At 38.1% G+C, this 19,906-nt stretch overlaps 1 protein-coding gene across 1 annotated transcript in view; it reads right to left on the bottom strand.

The window, feature by feature from the left end:
- The window catches only part of MDGA2 (MAM domain containing glycosylphosphatidylinositol anchor 2), a 1,044,700-nt gene that overhangs the window by 53,602 nt on the left and 971,192 nt on the right, over positions 1 to 19,906 (bottom strand). The window contains exon 11 of the mRNA XM_075531139.1: positions 490 to 667. Within this exon, the coding sequence (XP_075387254.1) occupies positions 490 to 667 (178 nt within the window). The remainder of the gene's footprint in view (positions 1 to 489; positions 668 to 19,906) is intronic.

The following is a 19,906-nucleotide window of genomic DNA, read 5'->3' as shown; positions in this document are numbered from 1 at the left end:
AAAGACATTGCTAGCATCACCTAATTTCATGAAAACTATAGCATTTTTGTCTATCTTTACATTTACAATCAGATATTATAAGTCCTGGTGATGTAGTGGGTTATGCATTGAGCTGGTAACTAAAAGGTCAGTGATTCAAGCCTATTAGCTGCTATGCACGAGAAAGATGAAACTGTCTACTCCTATAAATATTTTAAATCTCACAAATCCAAAAGGACAATTATACTCTTACCTATAAGATTGCTGTGAGTCAAAATCAACTCGATAGTAATGAGTTTGTTTATGTATATATTTTTGAAAGGTATATTTTGTCACCTGACAGATGATCCATAAAGTCAATAAACTAAATTTTACTTTGTTTCTAATTTTTGTAGACAAAGGGCAAACTGCATGTAGTAGACATTTTATTTATTTTATTTTGCCTGTACCACACGCTGCAGTAGACATTTTAATATACAAATAAAGATTTTTAAATAAAAGACTACTTACCACTATATTTTATGACACGAATTGTTGAATCCCCTTCCCCAAATTTAGTGAGAGGAGTCAATCGAACTTCATAGGCTTCTGGTTTAATTAATTCAGTCAAGTTATATGTGATTAGTTCTCCCTTTTGAATATTTCCATTTATTTTAATTTCCTGTTCCCACCAACGTTGTTGTCCAGCCTGAAATGAATGAGGTTATAATGTTCTTAGTATTTTTCTTATGTATTTAATGTGTTATAAGATAATTAAAAACAGATATTCTGATATTGTATTAAAGAAAGTATATTAATATAAATATATTTGATTACATTCAAATATCTATAACTAGAAAATCCCATTTACAGATGTTTCTATTAGACAGTAGCCAAGTCATCAAAGTATAGTTTAATAGACATTTAATATGTTATCCAATATTGAAATAAGGCTAAGAGAGTTAAAACAATAATCTGGGTACCATATTTTTATAGGTGAAAATTTAATTATTTATTAATTAGCATATTTATGGAATACAAGATACTTGGGTATCTGTCCTCCATTATATTAATAACATATTAATGAACTCATAATAGTTGCAATGAACAATTATAAATTAAAAACAAACAAAAACTAAAAGACAGTCTTTAATTTCTATAAGCTGCCTTCAATTGTATTAGAGAGAGCAATAAATAAGGAAGGAAGTATAACATTTAATATGGTTTCCAGTAGTCATACGCTCAATGAAGAAACACGACAAAGGGATCAAGAGATAGCGTGGGAAGGGAGAAGGTACGCAGAAGGATTGGCTTTCAGGTAATCAGAAGAAAGAAGTAAGACAGTCAAAGGCTGCCGGGTTATAAAACAAGGACAGGAATCTACTAATGGATCAGACGTTCGGAACAACAATGCTGACTTTGAAATAAATGACACCAGTGCAGAGGAGAAAATGAGAGCCTAATTAGAATAAATGAAAGGAAGAACCGCTTTAATATCACAAACCCACATGCAAAGCACACACCCAGACAGTCTTCAAGGATATCATACAAATTTCAATAATGTATAACCCAATGTAATGTGAAATATACCTGATAGCATGTAGAGCAGAATATATATATATATATATATATATATATATATATATATATATCCAAGGAATTTATTTCATTTGAACTAAATCCATAAAGAAAATTCTTAAGAAATTACATATATACGAATGACATTCATCAATATATAAATAATGGTAGTACAATTACAGTCAGTTTGACTTACCCCAAAAGGCAAAGATGCAGCCTAAGTTATTAAAAAGTATGTTAATATACAGGTAGTCTTTAATTTTTGATACACTCAAGTGAAAATGAAACACATTATACTCATCTACTTTTGTGTTGTCTTTGGTCTTATTTTTGGGGGGTCTATCTTAAATTAGTAATAGCTGTGGTATATTTTGCTAATGTTATCACCAACTGTTCACTTGCAGATGTCTATGTTTTTACTTTAAAACTATAATTTTATCCGTTCAGAACCCTGATAGAATTATAATGACATTACTAGAAAAAGCAATAATGATGAAATCTAAGAAAAAGGAGGTAGTTTACTTTTTTAGAGCTGATTTAAGACAAAGTTATCAGAATAGAATTCCTTTGCAAATCAGATTACATATCTTTGGTGTTACAGATAATTGTATACTGAGATTAGGAGTAGTACCAGAGGCTGGCAAGTGAACTCTGACTCACAGTGACCCAGCGGTGGGAAGCAGATCTGAGCTCCATTGTGTTTTTAATAACTGTTATCTTTCAGATGTCGATTGCCATTATTTTCTCCAAAGCTCCAGGGGGAACCTAGACCACTATGTTTTGGGTTTGAGTGCTTAAATATTTGTATCAAGTTGGATTTACACATCAACACACGTCCTCTCCTATGTATAATAAATGTATAGTAACACAAGGGGAAAAAAGAGCACAAAGATTGAATGTGTGTGTGTGTATGAGAGGGCTTCAAAATGTTCAGGGAAAAAGTCCACTCTATTTTAATTCATTTATTCCATGAACTTTTTGAAACCCCCTCTGGTACTTATATAATCTGGTATCAATGTGAAGATTCAGAGTGCATGGGTGGAGTCTAGCATGTCAATCAGGTCGCAGCTTGACGACCTTATGTGAAGGTGCTACCGAGATAAATACATGGCTCCTTGGAGGTGGGACACACATTCACTCCCCTGGAGACGTTGCAGCTGACAAGACACATGGAGCTAGGCTAGTGACCTGAGCTGGAGGAGCCACGTCAAGACCCCTGCCAGTGCTGAGATGCTTCCACTGCCACAGGATACTTCCACCCACTGGCCTGTGATCTTCCTGCATTGGGCCTCATGGCATGTGTTTTTTGAGTCTGAAGAGGAATTTATAGATTGGTATCGGACATATGGGCTAAAATTGGATTTACGGACTTGATCTGGACTGGCCTGGCATGTTTGCTCAATATTCAATTACTCTTATATATAAAGCTCTTTCTTATACACATATTAGTGTCTCTATGAACTTGTTTCTCTAGTCTACCCAGACTAACACACCCCCTTTTGTGTGTGTGTGTGTGTGTTTCTGTCTGCGTATATTCAAATTAATGATGTGTGTCCTTAGATGTATGTAATTAAATTAATTTTGTGTACTGAATACACAGAAAATACTGAAATATCCATTGAAATTCTATTAACGAGCAAAACAGTTGAAAACAAACCACACAACTTATTATAGCAAATGCAAATCTATGAAATTACTTACAGACAAATGTAACCGGAGATATGCAAAAATATAAAGGAGAATAAGTTAGTAGTCTTGATGGCATAGTGGTTTTGAACTGGGCTGCAAACTGCAAAGTCAACAGTTTGAAATTACCAGCGACTCCACGAGAGACCCACCATACTCTATTCCTTTAAAGCGTTGGAGTCTTGGAAACCTGCACGGCAGTTCTGCCCTGTGTACTAAATTCACTATGAGTTACAATTAACTCACTGGCAGTGAATGTGCGTGATTGAAAGAATTAATCCCAAAGCAAACCAACGGCGATTCTGACCCAGAGTGACCCTGTAAGATAAAGTAGATTTGCCACCTAGGTTTTCCGAGGCTGTAAATCTTCAAAGCATGGACTGCCTCAGCTCTCTGCTGAGAGTTAAAACCACTGAACATTTGTTTGGTAGTCATGTACCTAACCTCTTACAACACCAGGTATCCTTGAAATAATTAAAGTTAGCACTAAAGAAATGGAAACCAAAAACCAAACTCACTGCAATTGAGTCAATGCTGACTCCCCACAACCAACTGTGGGTTTTCAAGACTGTAACTTTATGGGACTAGAAAGCCCAGTCTTTTTCCTGTGGAGCTTTTGGAGTGGTTTCAAACTGCCAATCATGTGGATCACAGGCCCACACTTAATCATTGCACCTCCAGAGCCCTGTTCATGGATAGGAAGATCAAATATTATTGATAGCACATCTTTGAGTGCTATCCTCAAAAAAAAAACAAAAAACCAAAAAATCAAAACCCCAACAACTTGAACCCTTCTACCAAAAGTTGTTTTATACTTAGAACAGCCCTATAGGATAGAGTAGAATTGTTAGTCAGTATTTTGCAAACTGTAAACCTTTACCGGAGCCAATAGCCCCATCTTTTTCCAGCAGACCTGCTGGCTGGATTCGAACCATCAGCCTTGCAGTTTGCAGGCCAATGTTTAATCCACAACATCAGCTGGGCTCCTTACCCTGTTCACAAATGAGCAATTTAACCTATCACAATTTCATGCACAACAAACCAAGCCGAGCATACTTTTCAACTTAAGTGGATGCTGAGCTTGCATTGGGTTTATATAATAAATGAGCCGTCCCAAGTTAAATTATCAGTATGTTATAATATAAAGTGTCCAAATCTGCCCAACAATTGCTAGACCCCCTAATTATCCTTGTCCAATCATTGCAGGTTCTCTGATCATCTCTATATTGATTACTTTCTAACTTGTATTTTCAAGTTACATAACTAAAAAAAAGAAACCCACCTATTAAATTCTGGCACATAGTGCTATGTTAACTCATTAGTATGTTTAATTCACCACAACACCTAGCAAGTCGGAACTCTTATTGATCTACACATTAGAGATGAGAAAACTGAGGTAGACATGAGAGAATGTTATTCTATACGGTTGTGCAGCTGGAGATGACCCACAGCTGTCGGGCATGTTCTAACTTACAGAGGCAACATAGGGCAGAGCAGAATTCCTCCATAGAATCCTGAAACCTGTCAATCTAATAGAAGCGCATGACATCTTTCTCCTGAAGAGAGGCTACTGGTTTACAATCATTCACTTTCAGTTAGTAGCCTGACCGAACCTGCTGCCCTCTCCCCCACCCTCCCCCAAAGACTCTACAGCTAGAGATTACAAAAACACTTTGGCACCGAGTCAAATCTCCACCTAGTGGTTACACACTGGACTGCGATCTGTGGGGTCAGCAGTTTGAAACCACCAGCAGCTCCGGGGAAGAAAGATGGTTTTCTACTCCTGTAAAAAGCGACATTCTCAGAAAGCCACAGAGGGTCGCTAGGAGTCAGCAATGACTCGATGGCAGTGAGTTTTTTGAGTTTATAGGAGTAAATAGCCTCAATTTTTGCCTGGATGGTTTTGAATCAGGAACCTTGCTATTGCCAGAACTCCCAATGATGCATTCTGGCCTCACTTTCCCTTTTAGTCTTTGCTTATTTTAAAAGTTCTTGGAAAAATTCCATCATCTTTATTTCCATGGACTTTAAAATCCCCTAATATGTAGTTAAAACACAATTATAGCACTGTTCTGTATGTTTGTGTGTGTGGTTTAGGGGCCAGAAACAATTTAACTAGTGAACTTCCAGTGGTTAACACAGTGTCTTGACCATTAACCTGATCATGATGTAATCAGATGAAAGTTCACCTTGATAACTGATCCCTTCGGCACCTCGTGATCACACTGGCTGGTGTGTTCCTCCATGTGGGCATTGTTGCTTCTGAGCTAGATGGCTGCTTGTTTATCTTCAAGCCTTTAGGACCTCAGACGTTATATCTTTTGATAGCCGTATAACATTAGTTTTCTTCACCACATTTGTTTATTCACGCTCTTTGTCTTCAGTGGTTGTGTCGGGAAGGTGAGCATCATAGAAAAACATTCGATTTTACTGGTTTTTCTTTTAGGTGACCTTTGATCTGGTGCTCATCTATTGGAACTAAAATACAGGAGGCCTGAGTAGTAGGTTAAAATATAGGCTAAAGCAGAGGTTCCCAACTTTCCTTATGCCACATCCTTTTTAATACAGTTCGTCATATGGTGGTGACCCCAAAGCACAATTTTTGTTGCTACTTTATAACTGTAATTTTGCTATTGTTATGAATCAGGTGACCTCTGTGAAAGGATCATTCAACCCCCAAAGGGGTCATTACCCGCAGGTTGAGAACCTCTGGGCTAGAGTGTATACAATCTCTGGGCATTTTCAGTAAGTTCAAGAACTTCCAAGATAATATTGGATTCAAGAACTGTAATGTATAGAACAAATTAATATGCATTCTGGTGAAATAATGTGCTCATAGTTCGTTACGTGGAGGCAGGCTGGTAAATGAAGCTCCATTTCCGTCAGCTGCTAAGTAACTTGCCTGCTCCTCCCTCCCATATCAGAAAGCTTACTGCTTATTGACCTGCCTGGTTCTCTCTCCCCTTATGGAAAAGTCTCTGCTGGTGACTAATTTTAGAATGTGCTCCCAGGTTCTGGACACTACAATTAGTTTAGACTATTCTTCAATATATCGTTTGTTCTGATTCAATATTGTTCCCTTGCTGTTGTGATCTGAATGGTGTAGTTAATCTTGTCATGGTAACCAGGATGCTACAATATAATCTTGTTATGGCAACCAGTTTGTTATGATCAAGTCTGGTATTGTTTCTTTTATGATAAGAAATGCTTACTTTTGTTGAAGTTGCAATTTATCTATTCATTTTGCTTTCTGCTTCTGTTCATGCTTGCTTGAACCCTAGACAGGTGATGAATGAGTTTTTCAGCCTTAAAGATTGACTGAAATGAGGACTCGGGACTCAAAAGAATCACTTCTAGAATCTAGCAGTCCAGTTACAACCGAATAAAGACCCTTCTAAATTATCAAGGCATCATAGTGCCTGTCATTTATTCAAATCTCCAACAATGTTAATGTGTACAGACTGAGATATTCTCAAACTAGGTCTTTAAAAACATACAATTATAGCATAGTTTGGAGAAATATTAACCAGTAATCAAATCTGTTTATTTAAGTATGTATGTATTATTGAAACATAATCAAAACAACCCTGCTAATAGGTTAATTTACTATTCCTATTTTGCAGATGAGGTAATTGAGGTTTTAATTACTCATGTAAGTTCACGGGACTTCAAAGTTGTTCTTTAGATCACAAAAGGAGACCCCAAACTTCAAATATGATTTAAGGGGAACATTTATTAAGTCTTAAATTGGAAAAAAATGAGACGAACATAAAGACACATTCTCTATATGAGAGAGACAAGTCATAATAGCAACACAGGATTTGCTGAGAGTCCTGGACTTCAAAAGGATGTGAGAAGGCAAAGTAACCTGTCACAAAAACATGATTGGAGGCTGATCAATATATCACAGTTACAGGTGGGACTACAGAAACAAGAAGGGGACCATGATGGGTGCATACACGTGATGTGGAGCTGACGAGATTGGTCCAAGGCTTTCCCACAAAAGCAGTCAGTCCAGTGAAACTTTGCCCTCAAGGAATCGCCTCAGTACACTTTTGGGTACTAGGGTCAGATGGTCATGAGTCGTACCCCACCCAAAGTGATCAGAAAGCATTGAGGAAGTACTTGAGTGGAGGTCCAATGTCCCTCTGCTACCTTAATATTAAGCCTATATATAGACACATAGATCTATTTCTCCATTCTTTTGTATAAATATAGTTGCATATGTACATGTCTTTATCTAGACCTCTATAAATGTCCTTTGCCTTCCAGTTATATTCTCTATTTTCCTTTACTTTCCTCCTGTCCCTCTATCATGCTTAGTCCCATCTGGGTTTCAGGAATACCTTTGTTACTTTATCCTTGATCATGCCCTACCACCAGGCCTCCCACACCCATCTCATCAGCAATTTGGATCACTTGTTGTTACCTTGTCCCTGGGTTTGTTAACACCACTTCCTTTCCCCCCACCTCCTCCTATCCCTTGTCCCCCAGAACCATTGGTCCCGTAGTTTTCTCCTCCGGATTGTTCATCCAGCCTTTCCCATTTAGACAGACCTGCGGAAATAATAACATGCACAAAACCAAGACAGAGCAAAACCAAGCACTAATAAACAACAAAACAACAACAACAACAAACCACTGACAAAGAACAGAACAAAACGCAACAAGAAAGAAAAGCTTGTATTTAGTTCAAAAATTCTTGTTGGCCTTTAGGAGTGTTTTCTAGTCCAGTTCGTTGGGGCACCACATCCTGGCCCTAAAGTCCACCTTCACCATATTCTGGGGACCTTGCCGCTCCATTCCCTTGCTGTTCCACTGCACTCCCCCAATGCTTTTCCCCAGTGTGGCTGGATCAGGTCTGGCACAATTCCCACACGGTGTCTCCAGTGCTGTCCCCCACAGGGCCATGTGTCAGTCAGGGGTATCATGTCTCATAGTGGGTCTAGCCATGTGGTCCTCTCTGTGGACTGGCTGCTGTAATTGGGGTCATTGTCCTAAAGGTCTGGTGGGCCAGGATGTGCTCCACTCTCTCCTCCTCCCCCTTCATCTGCTCCCATGTGCTCTGATCAGATATGTTCCTCTCCCAGAGCTGCAGATTCGATTTCATCCTTTGAAATTCTGGGGGAGGAGCAGGCATCCACTTAGTATTTTGTACTGGGCCCAGCCCCCAAGACCTCTCCACTGGTTCCCTACTCAACTCCAGAATCATATCATTGGGTATACACCTCCATGATATGATCGCTGAGGACAAATGTGTGCATAAACAAATGTGGCGAAGAAAGCTGATGGTGCCCGTCTAACAAAAGGTATAGTGTCTGGGGTCTTAAAGGCTTGAAGGTAAACAAGTGACCATCTAGCTCAGAAGCAACAAAGCCCACATGGATGAAGCACACCAGCCTGTGCGATCATGAGGTGTCGAAGAGATCAGGTATAATGCATCATCAGAAAAAAAAAATTCTTACCATAGTGAATGAGTGGGGGGAGTGCAGAGTGGAGACCCAAAGCCCATTTGTCAGCCACTGGAGATCCCCTTGCAGAGGGGTCTAGGGAAGGAGATGAGCAGAGGGGTCTAGGGAGGAGATGAGGTGCGATGTAGCACCGATGAAAAATACAACTTTCCTCTAGTTCCTAAATGCTTCCTCCCCGACCCCCACCAGTATCATGATCCAAATTCTACCTTGCAAGTCTGGCTAGACCAAGGATGTACACTGATACAGATAGGAAACACAGGGAATCCAGGGCGGATGATCCCTTCAGGACCAACGGTGTGAGTGGTGATACTGGGAGGGTAGAGGGAGAGTGGGAGAAAGAGGGAACCGATTACAAGGATCTACATGTGACCTCCTCCCTGGGGGATGGACAACCAAAAAGTGGGTGAAAGGAGACGTTGGACAGGACACTATATGACAAAATAATAGTTTATAAATTATCAAGGGTTCATGAAGGAAAGGGGAGCGGGGAGGGAGGGGAAAATGAGGACCTGATGCCAAGGGCTTAAGTGGAGAGCAAATGTTTTGAGGATGATGAGGGCAATGAATGTACAGATGTGCTTTACACAATTGACGTATGTATGGATTGTGATAAGAATTGTATGAGCCCCTAATAAAATGATTTTTAAAAAGTTCACCTTATAGTATATATTTAACTGGGCAATAAGAGAGTGACAAGAAATTCAACTTATTTCAAAAATACCTGTAGACTTCTAGTCTACATTAAATCATTAAGTACATAGAGTGGAAATTAATAATTTAAGTCTAAATCCACAGATATTATTTTTTCAGATGGAGATGATATATGCTAAACACAAACCAAATTCATGGCTATTGAGTCAATGCTGACTTATAACAACTCAGTAGGACAGAGCAGAACTGCGCCATTGGATTTTCATGGCTGTAAATCTTTATGGAAGAAGAATGCTCCATCTTTCTCACAGGAAGTAGCTGGGATTTCCAGCTATCTACCTTACCAAGTAGGAGTCAAGTACTTAAATCCCTGTGCCACCTGGCATCATTCGTGAGCTGTTTTGTTGTTGATGACTGTAGAGCCAGTTGGAATGCATAGTCCCCCATGTATAACAGAGTGACACAATGCTAAATTGTTGCTATGTTTGAGCCCGCTGTGGCAGTCACTGTGTCAATTCATTTCACTGAGGGTCTTTCCCTTTATGGCGGATCCTGTACTTTACCAAACAGGATGTCCTTGTCCAGGGACTGTCTCTCATGATAATATATCCTAAATACATAAGACGCAGTCTCTCCATCCTCACTCCTAAGGAACGTTCTGCTGGATTCATTTTTCTGGAATTGCGTATTTGATTCATATTTTTAATTAAATACCATTACTTGTGTCTAGGAAAACTTAGTTTATGCTCTTAGTCTTATGCTCTTTAACACTTAGTTTTATTTTATTTAAAATAGTTTTGTTTTCATGTATCATACAGTTTAATCATTCATCATATTAAGAAGAGTTCTGCAATCATCCTTAAAATTTCAGAATATTTTCTTCTTTAGCATAGTCATTGTTGTTAGCTCCCCCTTTCCCCTCAACTTCCCTGCCGTGACCCTAAGTAATTATGAATGCGGTTAATGTCTCCATACTTACCTATATTTTAGGGACCCCTGATGGTGTAGCGGCTACAGGTTGGGCTGCTGACTACAAGGTCAGCAGTTTGAAACCACCAGCCACTTCAAGGGTGATAAGCATGACTTTCTTCTCCCATAAATAATTATAGTCTTAGAAACCCATAGGGACCATTCTACTCTTATAGGGCATAGCTTTATAGGGTCACTTATAGGGGACACTCCAAGTCAGAATTGACACAACAGCAGTTGTGAATTTTCATAAATTCCATATAGAGAAAATCATATCAAACAATAATGAAACAAACAAACAAACATAAAAACCCTAAAACAACAACAAAACAAATAGGAGGAAAACCTGAATAATAAAGTGTCTTAGTCTGGGTAGACTAGAGACACAAATCCACGGACACACATGTGTATAAGGAAGAGGTTTATATAGAAGAGCAATTGTACATTAAGAAAACATCCCAGCCCAGTTCAGTTCAAACCCATAAGTTTGATATTAGCCCATATGTCCGAGACCAATCTATCAAGTCCTCTTCAGACTCACTAAACACATGCAATGAAGCCAAATGCAGGAAGATCACAAGCCAGTGGGTAGACAGTCTTTGGGTCCAGCAGAAAACATTGATAACAGAAATAAATACCCATTATAAATGGTTGAAAAGGGAGAATAAATGTATTTTGAAGCACATTGGCTAAATGCAAGACATTCTTTGGTTTTCTGACTGCTGCTTTCATGAGCATTAATTGTGAATTCAAGTAAAATGAAATCTGGCAATTCATTGTTGTCTCCGTTTATCATGAAATTGCTTATTTGTAAAGTAGTAGAGACTTTATGTTGAGCTATAATCTATACTGAAGGTTGTATTCTGTGATCTTCATCAGGAAGTGCTTCAAAGTATCTTCAATTTTAGAAGCAAGATCTTTTCATCTGCACACGACAGGTTGTTAATGAGTCTTCCTCCCATCCTGATGCTGTATTCTTCCTCATATGCACAAGCTTCTCAAATTATTTGCACAACATGCAGGTTGAAGAAGTGTGGTGAAAGGTACAATTGCAAAACACACAGATCCTGATTGCAAACCATGCAGTATTCCCTTTTGTTGAAATGGCTGCCTCTTGGTCTATGTACCTTTCCCACATTAGCATTTTTAAGTGTTCTTCAATACCTATTCTTCAAACATTACCCATAATATCTTATTGTCTACATGTGATTTCCATAGCATTGTCAAAAATATCTGTTATGTATGCTCTACTATTGGCCAAGATCCATCTGATGTCAGATATAATCTCTTTCTTTATATGTCCTTTTCTGAATCTGGCTTCAATATCTGGCAGTTACTTGTCAATATATTGCTAAAGCTGTTTTTTAATGCCTGTGGTAGTCACCTAAGTTTGTGGCAGTTTAAGGATTAAGAGTGAAGGGGCTGAGTCTAGGCTGTCAATCTGAAGATAGCCAATGAGACTTCTGTGGGCATGACCTTCCCCTGAGAATTCTGGAAAATCTGGTACTTCCTCCTTGGAGGCGGAAGACACTTCTCTCTCTAAGCTACTCCCTGGGAGACATTGCAGCAGACAAGCCACATGAATGCAACCAGACCTCTGAAGCCGGAGAAACCACAAGAGACTCCTGCCAGCCCTGCGATGCTTACAACGCCACTGGACCCAAAGACTTTCTACCTACTGGCTTGTGATCATCCTGCATTCGACAACATTGCATATGTTTTGTGAGTCTGAAGAGGACTTTATAGATTGGTATCGGACATATAGGCTAATAACGGATTTATGGACTTGATCTGGACTGGACTGGAAGGTTTTCTCAATGTTCAGTTGCTCTTGTATATAAATCTCTTTCTTATACTCTACCTAGACTGACACAATAATCTTCAACAAAATTTACTTTTGTGTTTCATTAATGATATTCTTTGATACTTTCTACATTCTCTTGGATCACTTTTCTGTGGAATATGCACAAATGTATCCCTTTCCAATGGCTAGCCAAGTAGCTATCTTTCTCTTGACCCAGACAAGAAAGTGCTTCCAGTGTTGCATCTGTTTGTTGAAGCATCTCATTTGGTATTTGTGGTAGTTACATAATCTTGTCAACTTGAGGGTATGAAGAGTGAAGGGGTGGAGGTTAGCTTGTCAATCAGATCACAGCTTGATGACCTCATTTGGAGGAATGACAGGGATAAACAGCTCATTGGAGGTCAGGTTGAGATGCTTCTACCACCACTGGCTCTACAAGACTTTCTACCCACCTGCATGTGATCTTCCCACATTCAGCATCATTGCATGTTCTGCATGAGTCTAAAGAGGAACTTAAGGACTAGCTTTGGGCATATGGGATAATATTGGAATTATGAACTTGATCTTGATTGGATTGGAATGATTTCTCAATATACAATTCCTGTTTGTTATAAAGCTCTCACACACCTATGAATGTCCCTGGATTTGTTTCTCCAGCGTAACCAAGGCTAACACAGTAGTCTATCAATTTCTGAAGCCTTGTTTTTCCACAATACCTTCAATGCAGCTCAGACCTAATCCTTGCATCCATGGATTCTTGGTCATATGCTGCCTCCTGATGTCCTGGAGCAGAGGTCATTTCCTTTTGGTGCTGTGACTCTGCGTTTTCTTCCACCTTCTTTTGATCTTTCCTAAATCACTCAGTGTCCTACAGAATCTTTCCATATTGCAACTCCAGGCTTGACTTTTGTCTTCATTTCTTCAGCTCACCATGCATGGTCTTTATTTCCACTTGCAGATCTTTGTACATTTCATTATAGTATTTTACTCTGTCTTCTCAAAGTACCTTTTAAAATATGTTCAGCTACTTTATTGCATAATTCCTCTCCATACTAAATCCTACCAAATTCCTATAATTTCTTGGGGCTAACAGTTGTATGAAAATTAAATTCTACTGTTTATAATTTCTTTAATTATATTTACAGTTTATATCTTAAAGTCATATGTGTAATCTAAATGTAATGCAATTATTTCAGACTAAATAAAGTAATTGAAAACCAGAAATACATATACAGAATAATTTGATATTTTATTATCATGTTAGTCTGGATAGTCTAGAGAAACAAATCCACAGAAACTCATATGTATACAAGAGAGAATTTTATATAAAAGGTAAGTATACACCAAGAAAGCATCCCAACTCAGTCCAGTCTAAGCCCACAAGTCCACCATTAGCCCATATGTCTGAAACTGATCTACAAAGACCTCCTCAAACTTACAAAACACACGCAATGACACCAACTGCAGGCGGAAAACTGAATCTGTGAGCGTGTAAGCATCTCAATGCTGGCAGGGGTCTCCTCTCAGCTTCCCCAGTACACTGGGCTGCATTAGGGAAGGTCCGCGTGGCTTCTCCTCAGGGATGTCTTGCGGGAAGTGAGCCTTGCCAGCTGAGGCAAAACACTAGCTAAGGCAGCTGCACCCTCGTCTGACCATCAGAGAACAAGAGACCAGAGAACCAGAAAGGCGAGGCTCACTAAGCCATTAACTCTCTACCCTTCAGTTAATCCCAGATGTGTTTATTGGCCAGATTGGCACAATACACCCAATACACCTTAACTATCACAATTATTTTCCAAAGTCTCACAAATTTAATCAAGTTGCTCTTTTTGTATATTAAGATATACATGCTATTTTGCATATCTTCAGTATCATTCAATATTTTTAGTTCATTTTTAAGAGACACTGCAGCTATTCTATTGTTATAATGGATGTTCTACTTAAATAATTTTAGTTGGAAGATACGCTGATGTTGTTACTTACTACAAAGTCCTAAGTACATAATGTCAAATGGATATTAAGAAAGCAATAACCTTGATTCCATGTCTTTAATTTAAAGCTGTAATGGAAATATACCCTTTAGCAGTTGGAGAAATAAGCAATTAAATATGACATATTGTATCTCAGTGAGCTGTGTAAGACACAAAAATGGAAAACTTAGTACAATATTTGCATACACATAAAAGAAAATGCAACATTAGTCCACTGTTTAAAGGCAACACCACAAACCTTGAGAGAACTTGAGAGGTAAACCATACTGCAGAACGACAGTAATAGTCCTAGCTTACATACATAAGCATGGCAATATGAAAACAGTGTTTTCTATAAGTTTTATCATTTCAACATTTTAAAAATGGGTCCTGCTAACTTCCTATTTCTGACAAAATCTGGTTTCTTCATTTGAGTTAGGAGGTTACATCAAAACCTAAAAAATTATCTTTACTAAGGTGTTTTAATAAAAGAAGCTATTTGTTGTTTTTACCATGGCAAATAAGAGATTATTAGTGAAAGTGTATACAAATGAAAAATAAATATTAATATTTTAAATGAATAAACATATTTTCTCTAAACAGAAAGCTATAGTAGACTTCAAGAAGTACAAGAGTAAAGATGGTTTTGTTTTAACTGTTTTTCTTTTTGAACTTAGAGCTTTTCTGCACTATAATGGCCTTCACATAAAGACACTACATTTGTAGGAACCTTGAGTAGAAGAGAGAATGCATCAGTGGAATACCAGATCTACACATGCTTATTACACTTATTAAATGGCCATGTAAGATGGGTATGAACTTATCAATTTTATAGATAACCAAATTCCAAGTTTACTAGCTACATTACTGGTGAAAGTAACCACTGGTTTTAAAAATGGAGATATTATAGACCTACCCCTACGACTAACCCTCAGAGTGTAAACTATCTAAGGGGATATTTAATGGGTTGAAATCAAAAACCTTTTTTGTCCACAATGGAAGATTTACAACTCTGTTAATATCCCCTACCAGCATGTCATCAGGGAATACAAATCGCTAGAAATGAACACCCAAGAGACTAAAACCACACTTACTGTCACAGTCAAATGTAACCGAAGTTACTGCCAATGGGGCCATTGTAAGCCAGAGCTACCTTATAAAGAGTTTCTGAGACTGTAAATCTTATGGGAGCAGACAGCCTCATCTCTCTCCTGCAAAGTGGTTGGTAATTTGACTGTTGACCCTGAAGATAGAGTCCCTTGTACCACAAAAGATCCTATAATCAGACTCAGTGTTTAATAAAATAGAGAACAAACAAAACTAGGGAACCCTCAAAGAACTAGAATGACACAATTAATCACAACAATGGTCTCAAACATCATGCCAAACATAAAGATGGCAGAGGAAAAGGCAATGTTCTCCCTATTATATGTAAAGTCACCATGGTTAGGAGCCAGTTCTTTGTCAACTAAACACAACAGCATTATTTTAAAAACAGCTTTAGTAATGCAAATAATAAGTGATATGATGAATGTACAGCAATCAAGCTCAGAGGTAGGAAGAGATAAGAAAGAAGTACAAATGGGAATGGTACACATGGGGAGGAAAAAAGGAAAGCATGGTAACGTAGTGGGGATTTTAATCGACGTCACAAAACAAAATGTGTACAGATTGTTGTGAACTCTTACTTAAATCACTCTGAAAAATTAAAAAATAAAAGCAATGTGGTTGTGGGAAGGCATCTTGGAATGGAAAACCCATGAGTTCCTAATGTTAATTACCTTGATAATATTTCAGTAAGAGTTGTAATGAAAATCAAATATTTTGAATGGAAACACATAATTTAACATGAGATATATGCATATAGATTATAGACATGTAAATTTTAATTTTATTTATAAAACAAAGTATTAAAGAAAATTAATATGAGAGCTGCCAGCAAAGATAGACTAGGAAGAAAGAATCGCCGGTCCACTTCTAAGATATTAAGCACTGAAAACAACTTTATTAATAGCAGCATAATTTTGTCTGATAAAAAGATGCAAGATGAACCCCACTAGTTGGAAGACAATCAAAATGTGACTGGAAAAAAGCTGCTTTCTCTAAGTAGGGTTCACCTTAATAACATGGATTGAGTAGGGATATCATAACCTTTATTTGCTGCAATATCCATTAATAGAACATACAAGTCACAATGTAATACATTTAGAAATATTAGAAGTAATAAAAATGAAACGATATTCATAATAACTGATAATGTAGGCATTAGTGGGATGAAATAGACTGATATGGGCTAATGTGATTTGGGAAATTTTATGGTTAAACAGGATGATATCACTTTTACCGCAAGCAAGTACAATTTTGCTAAAGGTCTTCCAGGAATGGTTGCAGAAATACATTGACAGGGAACAGCCAGAAGTTCAAGCCAGACGCAGAGGAAGACATAGAAGAAGGGATATCATTGTTGACGTCAGATGGATCTTAGATGAAAGCAGAGAATATCGGCAAGGCCTTTTCTTGTGTTTTATTGACTACTCAAAAGCATTAGAATGTGTGGACCATAATAAACTATGGATAAGCTTAAGAAGAACAGGAATTCCAGAACATTTAATTGTGCCTCTGTGAATTTTTACATGGACCAATAGGAAGTTATGTGAACAGAGCTTGGGATACATTATGATTTAAAATCAGGAAATGTGAGAGTCAGGGTTGTATTCTCTCACCATACTTGTTCAATCTGTATGCTGTGCAAATCCTCAGAGAAGCTGGCTTACATGGAGAAGAATGTGACATCAGGTTTGGAGGAAGGCTTCTTAACAACTTTTGAAAATTAAATGGCAAAATTTTGCTCACTGAAAGTGAGGAACCTTGAAGCACCTGCTGATGAAGATCGAGGATATAGTCTTCAGTATGGACTATGCATCAACGTAAAGAAGACCAAAATCTTCACAACTGGACCAATACATAATAGCATGACAAATGGAGAGAAGGTTGAAATTGTTAAGAATTTTGTCTTGCTTGGATCCATAATCAGTGCTCATGGAAGCAGCAATCAAAAGATAAACAGATGCCTTGCATTGGGTAAATCTGTTGTGCAAAACTTTTGTAGAGTATTGGAAAACAAAGATGCTACTCTGAGGCCAGAGGTGTACCTGACCCAAGCCATGGTATTTCCCATTGCCTTATAGACTTGTGAAAGTTGGACAATGACTAAAGAAGACTGAGGAAGAATTGATGCCTTTAAAATATGGTGCTGGAGAAGAATCTTGAAAGGACCATGGATGGCTCGCTAAAAGGACAAAATCTGTCTTGGAAGAAGTATGATGGGGGGCGCTCCTTGAAGGCAAGGATGGCTAGATTTCCTCTTACATACTTTGGACATAATATCAGGAGAGACCAGTCCCCGGAGAAGGACATCATGCTGGTTAAAGTGGAGGGGGCAGCAAAGGACAGGAAGACTCTCAGTGAGATGGATTTACATCAGGAACAATTGTAAGGATGGTGCAGACCCATGCAGTGTTTTGTTCTCTTATGCATGGGTTTGCTATGGGTTGTAGATGACTCAATGTCACCTACCCACAATAATATGTCAGGCAACACAAATATATCATGACAGATAATGCTGTCTGTGAAAGGATAATATCTGTAATCCCACAAGGAAGTTAATACAAATATTACTCATATGTATGCACCAACCACTAAAGTTGATGATGAAAAAAGCTGAATAATTCTACCAAGTTGTTCGCTCTGATATTGGTTAAGCATGTCACAAAGAAACCTTGATAATTATTGGTTATTGAAATGAGAAATCTAGAAAGAAAGAGAAAGGGTTTGTAGCTGGAAAATATGGCTTTGTGATAGAAATGAAGCTGGAGATTTCATAATATAATTTTCTAAGATGAATTCATTATTTCTTGGAAATGTCTTTTTTAACATTATAAATGGCAACTCTCTGAGTGGATCTTGCAAGATGGAATACACAGAACTCCACTTGACTACATCTGAGGCAAGAGATAAAGGGCAAAAATCATCATCAACTAAAATCAAGACCAGGATCTGACTGCAGCAGAATATGAATTGTTCATATGCAAGGTCAGGTTGAATCTGAAGAACATTTAAAAACCCACCGGACCCAAACGAGGACCTTGAATAAATCCCACCTTCATTTAAAGAACATCTCAAGAACAAATTTTGACACATTGACCACTCGTGATTGAAGACCTGATGAGTTATGTAATGACATCATACATGGAAAAAGCAAAAGACCATTAAAAAGTCAAGGAAGAAAGCAAAACTTGAAGTGGATCTCAGAAGAGACTCTGAAACATGTCCCTAAACAGAGTCACAGAAGGGAATGCAAGAGATGATTAAAGGAAGAGCCAAATGTACAGATGTGCTGGACACAATGGATGCGTGTATGGGTTGTGATGGGAGCTGTATGAGCCCCTAATAAAATGATTTAAAATTTAAAAAGAAAGTAAATGTCTAGAAAAGAATGATGGCAACATATGTACAAATGTGCCTGATACAAGTGATGTATGGTTTGTAATCAGAGTTGTAAGAGCCCCCAATAAAATAATCTTTTAATAAATAAAAAATAAAAATTAGCCACTGAAACCTTAAAAAAAATTTTAAATCATAAAAAAAGAAAGAGCCAAAAAAACTTCATAGGTCACCTAGAAGAGATGAAATAAATTATAATGAAATGCACAAAGACCTCAAGTTAGAAAGGTAAACGTAAAGAACACACTCAATATAGATCTTTGTCTAAGAGAACAGGAAAAAATATCAAGCCTTGATTTTTAATATTAAAGGAGTCACTGAGTAAAATATTGAACGAGACAGGAAACAACAAATAAAGATAAAATCAATACATAGAGTCACCAACCAAAATTAATTGCTCAACATTTTACCAATTCAAGACGTAGCATATGATCAGGAACCAATGAAGCTGAAGAAAGAAGTGCAAGCTGCTCAGAGGTCAGCAGAGGAAAACAAGGCTAAAAGAGGTGGTGGAAGATAGTGAAAATGGTTCAACCAACTGATGCAGCACCGAAGCACTCATTTAGCTTGTTAGGGGCCTTCATGTTGGGCCTAACTCATAAGTGACCCCACAGACAACCGAAGGAAACACTGCCTGGTCCCAGGACAGCCTCACAACTATCATTAATGCTTGAGCCTAATATTTCAGATATTGTGTCAATCCATCTCATCAAGGGCCTTTTTTATTTTCACTGCACCGATATGATGCTCTTTTCAATTTTCTCCTGATTAGAGGTCCAAAATGCGTGAGACAAAGCATTGCCATCTTTCCTTCTAAGGAGCATTTTGGCTGTTATTACCCCAAGGCAGATCAGTTTGTTCTGGAAATCCCATGTACATTATTGTTGGCAGTATCATAATTAAATGCATTGATTCTTCTTCAGTTTTCTTTATTGATTGTTTAACTTTCAGAAGCACATGAGGTGACTGAAAACACCATTGCTCGCGTCAGGCACATCTTAGTCCTCACAGTGAGATCCCTATTTTTCAGTACTTTAAAGAAAATGTGTACAGCCTTTGCCCGATGCAAGACGCCATTGGATTTCTTGACAGCTGCCTCCAAGGACGGTGATTGTGGATCCAAGCAAGATGAAATCCTGGAATATTCTGTTTATCGGGGTGCTGCCCACTGGTCCACTTGTGAGGCTGTTAGTTTTCTTTATACTGATTTGCAATCCACACTGAAGGCTGCAGTCCTTGGTCTTCATCCGCCAGTAGTTCCAGTGCTCTCTGCTGTCAGCAAGCTGTAGCTCACACGCTGCTAATAAGCCTGA

This window comes from Tenrec ecaudatus, chromosome 14 (assembly GCF_050624435.1).
Source record: "Tenrec ecaudatus isolate mTenEca1 chromosome 14, mTenEca1.hap1, whole genome shotgun sequence".
NCBI classification, from domain to species: domain Eukaryota; kingdom Metazoa; phylum Chordata; class Mammalia; order Afrosoricida; family Tenrecidae; genus Tenrec; species Tenrec ecaudatus.
This window is presented reverse-complemented; position numbering and strand designations above follow the sequence as displayed.